Source organism: Sminthopsis crassicaudata, chromosome 3, assembly GCF_048593235.1.
Source record: "Sminthopsis crassicaudata isolate SCR6 chromosome 3, ASM4859323v1, whole genome shotgun sequence".
In the NCBI taxonomy this organism is placed as follows: Eukaryota; Metazoa; Chordata; class Mammalia; order Dasyuromorphia; family Dasyuridae; genus Sminthopsis; species Sminthopsis crassicaudata.
Genome location: NC_133619.1, coordinates 243,861,651 through 243,879,173, shown reverse-complemented (window position 1 = coordinate 243,879,173; position 17,523 = coordinate 243,861,651). Strand labels below are relative to the sequence as shown.

The 17,523-nt window shown below is 34.8% G+C and overlaps 1 protein-coding gene across 1 annotated transcript in view; it reads right to left on the bottom strand.

The window, feature by feature from the left end:
* OCA2 (OCA2 melanosomal transmembrane protein) overlaps window positions 1-17,523 on the bottom strand; it is a 654,184-nt gene that overhangs the window by 192,788 nt on the left and 443,873 nt on the right. Inside the window, exon 22 of the mRNA XM_074300312.1 lies at window positions 6,790-6,883. Within this exon, the coding sequence (XP_074156413.1) occupies window positions 6,790-6,883 (94 nt within the window). The remainder of the gene's footprint in view (window positions 1-6,789; window positions 6,884-17,523) is intronic.

The window sequence follows — 17,523 nt, the reverse complement described above, 5'->3', positions numbered from 1 at the left end:
ACCTGTCTTTGCAAGGAAAATCTCTGAAACATTCCTTCATTTAATTGTAATTTCCTTATGTCTTGTGGTTTCATTCACAGTGAGAATCTCAATATTGATAGAGCCCAATTCATGGTTTTTGGACATAATCAGAAGATCAAGAGTTAAATTAATATTTATCGATGGTCTAAAATCCTTGTGATTATTAGTTCACTCTGTCTTCTCTCACTCCACAATTATCACTGCAAAAGCATAGGGGAATTGCATGCCACTGAGGGACATATTGGGGTTTTTTTGTTGTTGTTGTTGTTGTTGTTTGTTTGTTTCATGGATTCTCTTAATTACAAAATTCATCATCTAGTGACCAGTCTATTGGGAACAAGATTGTCCATAACCCCAGACAGAAGATGCAGTCTATCAATATTCAATACCTTTCCAGCTTAGTAGAATCTTCCCATGTTTCTGTTTCCCTTTTAAAGAACTCAGAATCCTCTCCAAATCAGGATGATTCATTAGATTAGGGCTTTTGTGAATGCCCTCTTTGAATGCCAATGTCCCCTCTAAAACATGGCATCAGAGAATGAATATATTCTTCTACATGTAATCTAGATAGGATAGAGTACAATAGGATTATGTTTCTCTGGGCATTACTTTTCATTTAATTCAATCCAAGAGTATATTAGCAATGGAGTTTCCTTTCTATAAAATATCTCTGAGCTCAATTGTAAATTAGTCAATCTTTATCTAAAACAATGACAATTCATTGTCCTTTTTTATCTCTTCTTTTAAGATGCCTGCACCATTTTCTAGCCTTTGTTTCCCCTTTATCAAATCTGGGAAAAGCTTTGGGACAGTAAATTAAATACAGCTTAGTATAAACTTAAACCCAAAGGGTAGCTGTACCAAGGAGTTTTACATTTTTGGCCTCTTTCTGCTTCAGGGTGGGCTGGGGAGAAGTTTTATTTTTTATTAAATAAATTTCTAATATGATCAGATAAGCTTTATATCACAATACTTTAAGGAGCATTATATTTTAACAAAACCCAATAGTATATCAGTAACCAAATTTCCTTATCTAAAAAATGTCCCTAGCCTTAAAGGCAAATTAGACAATCTTTATCTACAACAATGTCAGTTCCTAGTTCTTGTTCACTGTTTTTTATCCTTTGTTCTTTCTCTGAATCTAGGAAAAGCTCTTAGTCAATTAAATACAACTTAGCATAAATATAAGCCCAAGTGCTAGCTTTATCAGAGATAATAGCTTTTTAAGCCTCTTTCAGATTGTAAAAAAAAGACTTTGTCTTTTGTTAAAAGAATTTCTACTATCAGATAGCCTAGGAAGTAATTTTCTCTGAAATCATATCACACAGATAGTAGCCTAAGGGTCCTGCCTAGCAATAAACAAAAAACATTTCATAACGTGTAGACTCTTCCTCCAATAAAAATAAAGAGTCCAATCTACAATATATGTGGGTGTTTAGGAAGATTAAAAAAATGAGTAAGAATTTAAAGATAATTTAGAAGCCAACCAGGTGGAGCTATCAAAATATGGCCTCCATTTCAGACAGAAAAAAACAAAAACAAAAACAAAAACAAAAACAAAAACAAAAAACAGTTTCTATTTTCTGCTCCTAGACTCTATTCCTCCAGAGCAGGGATTCTTAATCTTTTTTTTATGTATGTCATTCACACTTATGGTGACTGGATGAAGTCTATGAAACTCTTCTTAGGACTTATATAATATATGTAAAGGGCTTTGCTATGAAAATACTATGCAAATACTAGCGAGCTATTTTCCTTATGAAATTGCCCATATACCCCAGTTAAAGTCTATAATCCCTGTTCTATGGGGCAACTAGGTTGTACAGAGGATGAAATATTGTACTTGGAATCAGGAAAACTCATCATCTTGAGTTCAAATCCAACTTCAGATACTCACTCACTAGCTATGTTACCCTGAACAAGTCACTTAACTCTGTTTGCCTAAATTCCTTATTTGTAAAGTAAGCTGGAGAATAAAATGAAATACTCTCCAATATCTCTGCCAAGAAAACATCAAAAAATGGGTCACAAATATTCAAACATGACTGAAATGACTGACTGAACAATAAATCCCTGTTCACTGATTACCATTCTACCTCTGCTCTGATAGGATTCCTGCTTATAAGTTTGTCAGTTTCTATAAAAGTGATGGACAAATAAATGTATTTGTATCTGAATATGCCCTAAGGCAGTGTATAGGGTAAGCATAAGTTGGGAAGCAACTTACACAACTGGGAACTGGGCTATTGCATCTCTTAAAACTGTTTTCAAACCTGCCTTAGATGAACATTTATAAAAAGAGAGCAGTGTTCCCTTCCAATGAGTGCCCAAGACATGTACATGATGATGAATTTTTAGTTCTTACGCAGGTAATATATTCTGTCCTTCTAGGACAATATCTTCCTATTTGACAGAAAACATGAAAATTAACTTTAGTTACCTGTTCTACTACATGTCAGTCAAAGAGCCTGTCATACAAGCTACTATATATGCCTCTAAAATGGGTTTTTAATAAAGATTCCTGCCTTTTGAGGTATTCCAAATCATATAAATTCAGTGTGGAAAGTTATATTTGGTGAGATGCCTAAAACCATATATAGTCAAGGTGTGGAAAATTAATCCAAGATCCTGAATAATAGTTTTGATTTAATCTCCAGGGATTATTTTCTATCCATTCTTACATATTCATCATCTCAAATATTATTTTATATATCATTATCATAGAAGCATTTCACAAACTTTAAAGGACTATGTATGTGTACATATATATCAGATATTATTATATTCTTGTCCAAACCAGTTTATTATTATTATCATTATTATATTCCAGTCTAAGTGACTATCAGTACCCTATATTTAATTCTCTATAATTAATTTTTAGACTTTTTCTCACAAGATTTAATTGATTTAGGAAAGAAGGAAACAAATAGTTTTGAGTCAGTCCAGTTCCCTTCATCTTCATACACATAAAAATTTGATACAGAATAGTCACATTTCTTGAAGGCTAACTAGGAAATCATTCATGTTTTAATTAGTAGATGGCATTTCAGAATATGCACTATTTTAAAAAATTAAACTACTCAGCCAATAGAAAGGATGGCTGCCAGTAGAGGGAATGCAGAGTTAGTTATCACCAAGTATAACTCTGCATTTGCTCTATCAGGGACTGCAATATGTTAAGAATAGGGAACTTCAAATGCCCATAAATCTTGGAATAACTGTTTCCAAAATGGCCCAATGATCAACTATTTTGTTTCATTAAATCTTGGTCAGATTCTTAGCTATTCGAAGTGACCCATGTTAAACCACTCATTGGACATTTCAAACATTCTGAAATGTTGTACAGACAGGAGCCAGTAGATGGCTCCATTAAAAGAACTACACTTTGAACCAGGCCTGGCTCAGTTTTCTAACAAAATCTCTAATTCTTGAATGGGTAGCTAGATGGTATAGTAGAGGTTTGGCTTTGGAATCAGAAAAACATAGCTTCCTGATTTCAAATCTGGCCTCAGACACAAGTCATGTGACCTTGGACAAGTCACTTACCTCTGTTTGTCTCACATCCTCCTTTGTAAAATGAACTGGAGAAAGAAACAATAAACTATTTCCTTATCTTTGCCAAGAAATCTAAGATTCAGAAGTGACTGAAACAACTCAACAACAAAATTCTTAAAATGAGTATTAGACAAATAGAAGTATTTCTAATAGAAATATTTCTGATGTTTCTATAATTTTATCAGCCTCCTATAAACAAGGAAATAAACTAAATAGAAGCAGTCATTCATCCAAACATCCCAAAGGTAGCCCAATTAAAAATTTAAACCTAACAAAAAAAAATATCAAACTTTGCCTAAAGACCTGATTGTAACAAAAGCTTGCTATTTACCAAAAATCTTTGCTTTAGACTCTCAGTGGATATGGTCAAATGAATCTTCACACAAAGACCTAGCAAAGGAACAAAAGAGTAAAAAACTAAACTCTATTGGCTTTGGATGTGGTCTTGGTAAAGTTATATCTCCAAATTTCTTCATCCACTTTCCCTTCCACCTAAGTTTTTTAATCTGTCTTCCCTTCCCCAAACTTTTTCCCCCCTACAACCTATATATTCTATCTTTAAAATAGCTTCAGAATTTCTATTAATCCATATATCCATATAATCTTAGAATTATAATACAGACTATTGGATTGCAATGGGAAGAGAGCTGAATTTGATTTAGAGGGCCTGGGTTTAAGTCATTAAACTGCCATAGACTTCACTTGCATAACCTGACATAAATAAATCATATTTGGGGAAAAAAAGGAGCATCTTATTCTATTTCTTGACCTGGGGCCTATAATCTCCTTTTGAAATCATCTTGATAAGTATAGTTCAACAAATTTGGTTTCCTTCATCATTCTGTTTATTTTGCTTTATATTAAAAGAAAGTTATTCTGAGAAAGGATCCATAGATTTTGCCAGATTGTCGAAAGGACTTGTATCAGAAGCAAAAGGAAAATATGGTTAAGAATTCTGCTTTAATAGTTAAGTGAGAAAAAAAATTACATCCAAGGTTCTAATAAAGACCTCATTTCTAAAATATATAGAGAATTGACTCAAATTTATAAGAATACAAGCCATTCTCCAATTAATAAATGATCAAATGGATAAATGATCAAAGGATATGAATAGATTTTTCAGATGAAGAATTAGGACAAATCTGAGATACCACTACACACCTCTCACATTGGTTAAGATGACAGGAAAAGATAATGAATGTTGAAGTGGATATGAAAAAAGTGAAACATTAATATATTGTTGATGGAATTGTGAACTGATCCAACAATTTGGAACTATGCCCAAAAGGCTATCAAACTGTTCATACCTTCTGATCCAGCAGTGTCTCTACTGGGCTTATATCCCAAAGAGATCTTAAAGGAGGGAAAGGGATACACATGTTTGTGGCAGCCCTTTTTGTAGTGGCAAGAAACTGGAAACTGAATGGATGCCCATCAGTTGGAGAATGACTGAATAAGTTATAGTATTTTAATGTTATGGAATATTACTGTTCTATAAAAAACAATCAATGGATGATGTCAGAGAGGCCTGGAAATATTTGCATGAATTGATGCTAAGTGAAGTAAATAGAACAAAGAGAACATCCATACATGGCAACAGGCTTGTGCAATGATCAAATCTGATGAACTTGGTTCTTTTCAACAGTGAAGTGATTGAAGTCAGTTCCAATGGTCTTGTGATGGAGAGAGCCATCTGCACCCAAAGAGAGCACTGTGGGGCCTCAGTGTATATCACAACATAGTATTTTCACCTTTTTATTGTTATTGTTTGCTGTATTTTGCTTTCTTTATCTTTTTTTTTCTTTTCAATCTGATTTTTCTTGTGCAGCATGATAATTGTGGAAATATGTATAGAAGTACATGTGTTTAATATATATTGGATTAAATGCCATCTGGGGAGGGGGTGGGAGTAAAGGGAGGGAGAAAAAAATGTGGAATAACTTTTTGCAAGGGTGAATTGTTGAAAACTATCTATGCATGTGTTTTGAAAACAAAAAGGTTTATCTATTTTTAAAAGTAGGCAATATTGTTAGTTCTGAATTTGAGGCTTTTACACAATTAAGTTCTCCTTTAGAAGATGGATTAATGGTATTTTTAAAAGATTAACCAGGATAAAGATCTTTGGCTACTTTTTAAAAAAATCTGTCCAGAAAAGCCAAAAAAGATGATTTGAATGTTAATTCTATAATAATAATAGTAACAAATGAGAAATAGATGATCTAATAGAATAAAAATAGAAATAGAAATATCTAAAAAATTTTTTTAAAGAATTCTGCTTTAAAACTTAGACAATCTGGCTTCTGACCTCATGCTTCAACTAAAATTGCTCTCTCCTGTTATTAATGATCTCCTAATTGTTGAGTCTAATTGTCTTTTCTCAATCCTTCTTGAGTTCTCTGCAGAATCTCACTCTTGATCATCTTTTTGTCTAAGATATTCCCTCCTGCCCTAGTTTTAATGACTATGCTCTTTATTTTTCTTTTTATTTTTCTTCCTGAGTTCTGTTTCCTAGTCTTTTTCTTTTTCTGGATCCTCTTCTTGTCAATCTCACTGACTGTGGTTGTCCATCAAAGATTTTTCCTGAGCTCTTTTCTCTTTTCTTGGTATACTCTCTTGCTTGCTTATCTCTTTAGCTCCCATAAATTCAATCATCATCTCTGATCATCTCTCTTTTTTCAGCCCTCGTCTCTCTTCTGAGAGCTGGTTCTGTATCACCAAACTGGATGTCCCATAGACATCTCAAATTTCAAAAAAGAACTCATTCCAAACTCCCTACTCTTCCAAATTTCTCTATTATTCTTGAGCATATCACTATCTTTCTAAGTTCCCAACTTACTCCTTTCTCTTATTCATCTTATGTATTCAATCAGTTGCTAAATCTTGTATATTTTTTTCCTCTCTGATATTTCTTTAATAAGTCCTCTTCTCTTCACTGAAGCCACCAATGTATTTCAGTACTTCTTATGTCTCACCTGGATTATCACAATAGCCTTCTAAGTGGTATTCCTACTGAAGTGAAATTAAAGACACCATATGAGATAAAAATATGAAATAAATTTGGGAGAGTTTAGTGGTTAGCAATGTGAAACAACCATGACATAGAAATTCATCAAAGTTATAAGTGTTTGACATTTAGCCTACAGACTAAATCAATCAGGAGTTAAGCAAGGCAGAGTCAGGTGATTAAGCCATGCAGTGAAAAAGCCTCCTCACCTCCCAAACAGGCTCCTATGGCCAGGGAAAAGATGAGCGGTTTAACAGGGAGACTGACTTCTGGATCTTGACTCAAGTTCAGAAGCACAGGAATCTACAAGAGAAGGACATTCATTTTAATGACTTGGATAATATTGCTTAAAGAATTAATTAACATTACTTAGATAATCTAAGAGACTTGTTGAAGAGGAGGTTATTTAGAATGTGGCTTCTTAAACTTTTTCCACTCATGACCCCTTTTATCCTGAGAAATTTTATGCAACCCCATGTAGGATCTGAGCCAAGGTGTTTCTGGCAGTATCTGTGCAAGCACAATGCAAAGTGAGCATGTTGTGTGTTCGAAACCAAAGCTACAGTGAGGTCACATGATACAACACAGGCAAGCACTGCCAGAAACCCTTGGAATTCATTATGTTTTATTTTGAATTAATTTTTGGTAGTTGTTTTCAGAAACTTTTTACTATAGCCAAATTTCTCATAACCCATATTCATTTCCGTGACTTCACACAGTCAAGACTGCATGCAGTCCAATGAGGCATTTCAGAACAATTCTCTAAGACATACACATTACTGTCTGAGTAGACTATAAGCAATATTCCACTGTTAGATGGTGTCCTTACCTGAAAATGGTCTATACCAATGAAATGAAAGATATAGTTCCTATTCTAGCCCCTTTGAATGGGCAGCCACTTACAGTAGTGATTTTGCATTCCATGGTAGACCATTTTCATTATGTTCTGAGGTCACAGTATTCTTCCTTTTCCTACCTTCCAATTCCCTGGGTATGCATTATGTTCTTCCATTAGTATGAAAGTTCCCTGAGGACAAAGATTGTCTTGCTGACTTGTTTTGTGTCCCAGCTCTCTTAGTAGAGATAGATGAAATGCTTTGTCTATCATCTTTGTCTACCATCTTTTATTGTGCATATTTTGAAACATTAAAGCTAATGCCTTAATAATGATATAACTTATAATAATATATTATGAGGATGATAATGCATTGCATTTATATGAGCCCTCTATACTTCCATGAGATCTTCATAGCCACTATCTCATTTGATCTTTTCAACAATCCAATGAAATAAGTCAGAGATACTTTATTTCTATTTGAAATATGAAGAAATTGGGGTATAGACACTTTGTGTCACAGAGAAACAAAGTATCATAGTCTCTGATTTCTTAATATATCAAGTAAATAGGCATTGGTTAAGAACCTATTACATGCCAATCACTATGCCAAGAATGGAGATAGAAACAAAGGCAAAAATGTTCCTTGCATTCAAGGAAATGCTCAAAATCTGAGGTTACAAAATGCAAAAAAAATAACAATAATAAGTTGTAGACAGTATAAATTCAGGTAATCTTACAAAAAACACTGTCATTAACGGTGACCAGGAAAGGATTTCACCAGAAGATAGGATTGTATCTGAAACTTGAAGAAACCTGTGGAAGCCAGGAGGCAGATATAAGGAAGGGAGAGAATTCTAAGTGGAGAGATAGTCAGTGAAAATGAAGTTAGGAGATGAAGCATTTTGTCAGTAAAACAGCAGAAGACTGCTCAGTTTGGTATATATACACATCTAAAATCAAAAATTTAGCTTCTTAAACTTGAGGAATTTTAGGATTCTGATTGATAAGGTATTTTCAGGGAGACAGATTTATACAAATGTGGTTAGAAGTCAGAGAATGATTTTTTTTTTTGCCTTGTTATTTGGTCTCATTATTTGTTTTTCTATTACATCTTAATTAAATGATTTGTGACTGGAAATGTAGGTGCTTGGTCTTTAAGATAACGTGTGCTAAATTAGAAATTGAAGGAAATCTACACAATTATGATTATTTAAGGTATCTTACATTGAATTTGAATAACAAGAGGTCCCAGAAATGAATAACACCTTGCTACATTAATTACCAAACTGGAAAAGTTTAACAACTTCAAAATAAGGAAAACATATATTTAGGATAAAGACATTTTTCAATTTAACTTTAAAAAATTTGTAAAGTATCTTTCTATGCAAAATTTTCTTTTTTTTTTTTTTTCTGGTATTTATTTAATTTTTTCCCTTCCAAACAACTTTATTTATTTATTTATTTTAATTAATTTTATAATTATAACTTTTTTTTTTGACAGTACATATGCATAGGTAATTTTTTTTTTTTACAACATTATCCCTTGTACTCCCTTCTGTTCCAAATTTTTCCCCTCCTTCCCTCCATCCCCTCCCCTAGATGGCTGGCATTCCCATACATATTAAATATCTTATAGTATATCCTAGGTACAATATATGTGCAGAACCGAATTTTGTTGTTGTTGCAATGGAAGAATTGTATTCGGAAGGTAAAAATAATCTGGGAAGAAAACACACACACACACACACACACACACACACACACACACACACACACACAAAATGCTCACAGTTTACACTCATTTCCCAGTGTTCCTTTTAAGGGTGTAGCTGATTCTGCCCATCATTGATCAATTGGACTTGGATTAACTCTTCTCTATGTTGAAGATATCCACTTCCATCAGAATACATCTTCATACAGTATCATTGTTGAAGTATATAATAATCTCCTAGTTCTGCTCTTTTCACTCAGCATCAGTTCATGTAAGTCTCTCCAAGCCTGTCTGTATTCCTCCTGCTGGTCATTTCTTACAGAACAATAATATTCCATAACATTCATATACCATAATTTACCCAGCTCTTCTCCAATTGACAGACATCCATTCATTTTCCAGTTTCTAGCCACTACAAAAAGGGCTGCCACAAACATTTTGGCACATACAGGTCCCTTTCCCTTCTTTAGTATTTTCTTGGGATATAAGCTCAGTAGTAGCACTGCTGGGTCAAAGGGTATGGACATTTTGACAACTTTTTGCTCTCCAGAATGGTTAGATTCTTTCACAACTCCACCAACAATGCATCAGTATCCCAGTTTTCCCACAGCTCCTCCAACATTCATCATTATCCTTTCCTGTCATCTTAGCCAATCTGTAGTGGTATCTCAGAGTTGTCTTAATCTATGCAAAATTTTCTAAAGGGAAATATAAATTTTCTATAAGCCATAATGCCTGCCTTCAAGGAATGTGTGATCTAATAAAACTATTGCATATTCAAAAAGCTAACATCAAAATATTATTTTCTCTCTTCATATTGTTGTGAATTAAAGAGAAAGGTCTACTTTTAAGTTAATTGACTGAATATTTGTTTCTTTAGATACATAATGGTTTCCTTGCTTAATGAATGTTATAAATGTGATCCATAATTTAGTAGAATTAATGGTATAAATTATTATCCATAATTCAGATTCTCTTATGTGATATTAGGATATTCTGTATAAGTTTTAATTGATTGCATTGGGCCATCCTGAGGTCATTTAAAGAGCCTCTAAAAACAATAGTTGTTTTTCTTTGTCCTCTTGAAAATGTTTCTGTTATGGACAATGTAGAATTTGGAATTTTTTCTATGTATTGTGTATTTAAAGCAAAATTATTTATATAATGTTCAACTTATGAAACATCTACTTGGATATGAAAGAAAATTGTTCTAAATTATGAACTTACCGAGACAAATTTCTTACTGTTATCAATATAAGGTTTGGGATTTATTTGAAACTTTGGTTAATGGAATTTGTTATTGGAGGTAAAATTTCTTGGGCTTAAGTTAATGTTATCTGGGAGTTTTAAAGCTCCACCTTCTGACAGTTAGTGGGACAATTAACTGGAATAAAACTAGGTTAAGGCTATTTTATCCTGTATGTGCTGGAGGTTGAGTTTTAACTGCTTATGTTATGTTATGGTTATGGCCCTGCATTTTTTCCTCCTGTGACTGATCAGAGACAATGGTCAATAAGAACTGTTAATGTAATTCCATTATGCCATACCTTGCTGTTTCCAATCTGATTATATATAATTATTATGTCCTAAATACTTAGGCAAATGAATATTTTACCTGGTCATCTATCTGTTATTAGATACTGTATCTGTGGATATTCAAGTTTTCTAAAAGGTTTCTAAATAATGAGAGGCCACTTAACAGTGGTCTGTGGAAACCTAACAGCTATTTTATTTATTAGGACTATAGTTGACAGCTGTTTGCCTGTCCTGTGAGAAAAGCATGTCTCCTTACATAGGAAGCTGCTGGCCAATCTATTTTGGCCTCCCTACATCTTGTAGCAATCTTTGTGGACCAGCCTTTCTATCTCAGACTGTTCTAACCTTTATTTGTTAGATTTGTTTTTTGTTCTAGATTTTGGTCATTGAACTAGGATTGGGACCAGCATACCACACCCATCCTTCTGCATGAATTGAGAGTCTCTGCCTGTGCTTAGCCTGGAAGTAGTTTTGAATGAGGCTTTGCCACCTATTCCTGATGGACTGATATGGGAATTTGGGAATGGTTGATCAATAACTGTTAAGCCCTGACTGGGTCATCTATTACTGTGAGTTTAAGATTGGGAAAGAACTCTATTACTGTGTGTTTAAGATTTGGGTTGGAAATTGTTAAACTTGTGTAACTATTGCTTTTATGTTTGTGGGAATTTTTTAAGAAACCTTACTGTACTAGAACGTTATGTATAGGAATTTTGATTCATTCTTGTGATTTATATGTGGGATGGTTATGTGATAATTACTTTCTGTAAGAAAAAAAGGGAGGAAGAAAGGAAATTGGAAAAACTAGTAGATTTTTCTCAAAATACCTGAAAAAAATAAGAACCCCTAGTTTTCTGTTCACTTTGCCTTAGGCACTTCTGCCCCACCCCCTATCTCACTAGTTCGGGTTGAATTGGAAGTCCTTTAAACAGTCTTTTTTTTTTTTTTTTTTTTTAATTATGCTTTAGCTTTGGAACCCCTTATTCTGTTAGAATTGCCCTGGTAGACTATTTTTTGATTGTTGCTTTTTAGGAACAACCAGAAATCAGGCACCTTGGGACTTGGCAGTTTCCAGTCCTGTAACCCCAGTTTCTTAATTAGTATTTCAGTATTCTCAAAGCACCTTGCAGTTTACATCAGGCCCCTAAAAGTTCAGGGTTTGCCTGCCTTGATGGTCTAACTGTACATACTCTTGATAACCCTGCTTAGAAATCTGGATCCTTTCTGTATTCTAGTACCAACAGCTATTCTGAGCAGAGATAGGTGGAGCTACTCTAAGCCCCTCTTTTCACACCCACTTGTAGTTTCTGACAGAGTTTGTGAGCCCCTCTTAGGATGCACAACTGCCTTAAGCACTGCTACTTTCTATATAAGCAGAGGCTGAATTAAGTGCACAAAAGATTGCAGACCACCTAACTCGCAGTGAACTGTCCATCTCAAACTGGATTCCCTGGCTGAGATGGTGCTCCAATTGCAGAGGACCTGACATGCTTGCAACATGGAGCCTTTGTACTGCTGTTAACTCTGGGGTTATCAGGAAGAGACTTGTCCTTGCCATAAGCCCTTGCATTTTTCTAGTTTTATTTTGGTTAATTTAATTTACATAGAGTTGATCAAAATTATGATGCTAAAATCTTCCAGGTATCTAGAGGAAGATAATTCAGTGATTTGAATATTCAGAAGAAAGAGTGTGGAATTGTAACATGCCCTCCTGGCGGTTACAATTACTAGTCTGTCCTAGGCCCACAGAGTACCTTTGACCACTGACCTTTGTAGTATCAACTCTACTTGGCTCGCCTCCTCTGAGGCCTTCAAAGGTCTCTGACCACAATTTCTTGAATAGTAGTTTAATAACCGGTAGTGCACTCAAGAACAGTCACATGTAATCTTAAAAGCCTTTATTATACCTATTCACGTAATGCCTTGACTTGATGCCTGACTTGTTAGTTCCCTAGTGAACACCTGGTCTGAAGATCCACATATTCACTACCAGACATCTTACCTCTCACGGCTATCCATGGCCACCCCAGGCTAGGGAGCCAGGTTAAAGAGAGTGAATGCTGTCTGCAGTGGGCTTATAAAGGGCCTGTGAGGTCACACACACAGCCAACCAGCGAGAGAGCTGTCACCCATTATTAAGCTATCTCAATATGGCCAGGATCCCACCCACAGAGCAGTCCTATATCCACAGAGGATACTTCTGGACCACTCAAATCTCCTGTTGCACTGTGCCCACCCATTTAAAGGACCCTTACAATTCCCTTCTCTTGTTTTGCAGGAACTGCATCCTTACATGGAATGGTGTGCCACAGTTCCCTTTTATTGTCCTGCCTCAATTTCCCTAATTGCCCTGCCTCGGTTTCCCTAAATTATTCTACCTCAGTTTCCCTGAATTGTTCTGCCTCAGTTTTCCTGGTTACAACCCTCCTTTTCTTTCCCTTAGATAATTAGGGCTGTAGAGATCTGACATTCCAGAAGATAAGACTCCAGATGTCTTATTTCAGATACCTAATTGGCATTATTTTTAGCTCTAAGTTTCAGACTTCCTGGCTCTAAGCTGGACACCTCCTTAATTCCCAGTCAGTAAAAATTTATGGTCCTATCCCTTAACCTGTCAGAACCAGACTGATAGTCCCTGCCTGAAGATTCTTGCTCACTAGAGTTTGGATTCTACCCCCTAGCTTTGTTTAGCTGCCTGAGCTAAGAGATATAAATATGTCATTGAGAACTCACATTCACTGCTAGATGCTTTGGACATCAGCCCTGGGGGCAACATGCCCCCAGCATAATCTCTCCCTCTCAGAAATCCAAATAAAATAATAAAAACTCTCTAATCTCTATCTTGCTTCAGTTTCTCCAGCATTACAATATTAAAATCATGACATAAAATAAGTTGCAGTTTAAAAAAAAAAGAGATTATTTTACTATCATTCTTGCTAGCTAGCTTTCCCTGAAATTTATCCACAAAATTAACTTTATTTTTCTAAACCTCAATTTTCTTATTCTTTAAATTATTGTAACAAACTACATGGTTTCTAAGGTCTTTTTCATTATAATAATCACTTGGAGTTAAAAAGACCTAAATTCAAATCATGGTTTAAATACTCATCTAACTATATAATAGTAGTGAATAAGCTAATCATTCTCAGACTGTTTCTTCATCAGCAAAGTCAGATTATTAAGAACTGTAGCATCTACCTCAGAGGATTGTTGTGAGCATCAAATAAGATCATGGTGATGTGCTATGGCTGGTCAAAATTTATATAAATAGAGTGCTTATCCTTCTTCAAAATCATCCACCAGAGTAGTAAAGCAAACAGAACAAAAACAAAGGTGCTACATTGGGAACCCAGGCACCAATCTGACTATTCAGTAACTCACTAAATATAGCAAATAACCTTGAATTGCTAGAACAATAGTGTCTTTCTCCACTTGTAACAGCAAAGTATTGCTTTATATTTTTCAAAAATTTATGTAGCTCTGAACACCATTTCCTAACAAGTCATAATTGCAAATCAAATTTACAGGCCTAAAATACTTGGCAATCTCTCCTTAAATATAAAAGCAATGGAATACTATTAGAACATGAATATGCTTATAAACTTCCTGAATATGAGATTGACAATCCCTACACATCTTTTGTCATGCTGATTTGTGAATTTTAATGCCCATTAGACAGGATACCATTTTGAAGTTAACTAATGATACAGATTGGAAAATCTCTCCTTTTGTTTTCTGCCTACAGTCAAAATTAAATATGGTTAAAGGAAAATGAAGATAATATCCTTTCCCCATTCTGAAGAATGAAAGTAATATCTACATATAAAGTAATAGTCTGCAGAAGGAACACAATATATGGGGAGCAAGAAAACAGGGATTTCCTTTCATCTTATTTTATATAGTTACATATTTTGAATATTGGAGAAGTCCTCTCTCCTGGCTGAAAGCATTTATTTTGTAACAAATCAAATTATATTTGTTAAAATAAAGGCTCAAACCTCCTGAATAGGACCAAGGAAGATTTCTCAAAAAAGTCTATGAGATGGATTAAGTCGGACCATAGGCCTATTCCCAGATGTCTGAAGGTGGGAAGGTCAGGCCTGAGACCCAAGTTGCAGGAAGTTATGTGTCTCTTAGGAAGCAGACAACATTGCTGACCATTGGTCAATAATGGTTACTTCCTTTTCAGTCCATCCAATGAAAAGACTTGGGAGTTTTGCTATTTAACCAAATCCACTATTTCTAGCTTACTAGTCCAGGTACAATGCTGGGAGATGGGAGCTGAGAGACTCTGGGTCTGCTCAGCAGGTGTGCTTGAACCTCTATTGGAAGGACCAAATAAATGCTTCTTCTTCATATCTGAAAATGCCTCTGAGTAGTCAGTGGGTAAGGGGGTCTATTACCCGTCCCACACACTCCTTGTGGACAAGCTGGAACAAAGAAGTGCAATTTCCAAATTTTGCTTTAGGAGCATAAATATCTTGACCCAGCTCTGCTTCCAACCCCATCTAAGGCCTTCACTCTAGTTCCCCAAAGGTTGAGAAGAATTTTTTTGGATTCAAAATGTTTAAGCATTAAAAAGTCTATTACAGAGAGGGGTGTGTTTGGCAGCAGTATGCAGAATTCCTTTCATTGGCTTTGCAAAATTATGTTCTTTGGGGACAGGAGGTTCCCCTACTACAAGTCAGGAAAAATGAAACATTGCTCATGGCAAATTAAGGATGTGTTAACAAAATGTAAAACATTTCTCTCCCTTCCTGGGGAATATGGGAACACATGGAAGCAGTTTTATACAGAAATTTCAAGCTTCAGAGTGAGAGACTTTCATTTTTACTACTATAGAGTCTTTTTTTTTTTTTTTTTGATCCTCTATTTCCATACTTTCAAGGAGAAAAAAGTTAGCCTCCTTAATTTTTAGTCCTACTTTCTATTAAATTTCCCAGGAAAGCTAAGGAGGCAATTGGAATTGGCCCTTACTAGAACTTACTGGCAGTCTAATTCAAATCTTTTTTTCCCCATTTTTCTCTCAATCTGGCACAAGGAATAAAGTCAATTCTCATAAAAGAGATTTCTTCCGAAAAGAAAGGAATAATTGCCTACTACTCCCCACATTTCTGTTGATTCAGTATATTAAATATATGTTAGATATACACACTGGCAGTTTTAATCTAAATTATTTTATTTCTCAGTTTAACAATTCATCTTTGAAGATCAATTTTGCTCTTTCTTAGTGATGTGGTTGAGGAGCTGAATTATGTGGTTTGTAGGCACCAGATATTGTGATTTAAGACACCTTATGAGGACGGGGCATGGCCTTAGCTGGCAGATTAAACTGCAAAAAGGATTTAGCACTCTAAAAAAGGAGAAAGATATGATAAGGCATAGTGAGTTTTGAGAAGAGACATACCACATGACATGGGGGGGGGGGGGAGATGAAGGGAAAGACACCACAAGTAGAGTGTCCTGGCAGATTGATCCAAAGGGATTCAGCAAAGGTAACATGAGCCATGGACAAATTTATAGGGGAAATTTAACCTCAGGGACATAACTGAAATTTCTGACAGGACACAGCAAGATGGGAGGAAGGGGGAGGACCTTCATAAAGGTGTTACCACAAGGCTAAATCCTATTAATGTCATATCCCAGGAAACAATTCCATCAATATTTCACTCTTTCTTTGCCAACTATACTCAGGACTTCATTAATAGCTACACATCAAAGGTTAATAATAATGTTAATGATTTAAGCTAGAACATATGTAATATTTTATGCGTATATGTGCATATAAAGAAAAAAACACAGAGAATCAAAGAGAAAAAAGGGAGAGATAGAGAGAGAAAGAGAAAGAGAGAAAGAGAGAGAGAATTTCACAACAATCCTGTGAAGTAGGTGTAGCATTATTATTCCTATTTTATATATGGTGAATTTAGGCTAACAATAGTGATTTACCCAAAATCACACAGTTAATATCTGAGATAGGACTAAGACTTAGGTCTTCCTGGTTCCAGTTCAGCATTTTAACCACCATTCCATCTAATTAATTGCCCACTAAGTTAGAGTAATAATGTAAATTATAAACTTAACCATGTATCCAAAGTTCAAAAATATATATTATGGCTAATGGATATCGGAAGAGGACATATGAAATTGTTCATTTCCTATCCATTTTTAATTTAGAGTTTCTATTGTAGGGAGTACTTTGTACATACTTTGTTGTGAATAAAAGCCTGTGTTTGCTTAAGAACATTAGTTTAAAAAAAAAAAGTAGTAAAAATGAGTAAGAGCAAATTTTGCAAAACAAAATATTTTGGTAAGCCAATAGAGTTGTAATAGTTAAAATTTGCATAGTTCTTCAAGGTTTATATAGATTTAAAGTTTCCATTGATGCAAGAAAAATAGCAATTCCAAAGTTGAATGAGCTACATCAGGATCTAGTGACACAGGACAGAGAGGGCTGGACCTAGAGTCAGGATGCCTTAAGATCAAATTTAACTTCAGACTACTTGTGTGACCTAGGCAAATCATTGACTTTCTCTCAATCTCAGTTTCCTCAGTGATAAAATAGGGATATTATATCATAACATCTACTTCTCAGTGTTGTGGTAAGAATAAAATGAGATAAAAATGCTGCTTTGTAAACCTTAAAGTATTATAAAAATTCCAACTATGACCATCATTATACAATTCAGAAAAGGTCCAATTAATTGAGAAGTTGAATTACTTCTCAGAAATGATTTTAGATCTATGTTCAGGACTGCCAAATAGACATAGTCAATACTATTAACTCCTGAACCCCATTCTATCATTATCAATAGCCTATTTGCTACCTAGTGGGATGGCTCATAGGCATTTCAAAAT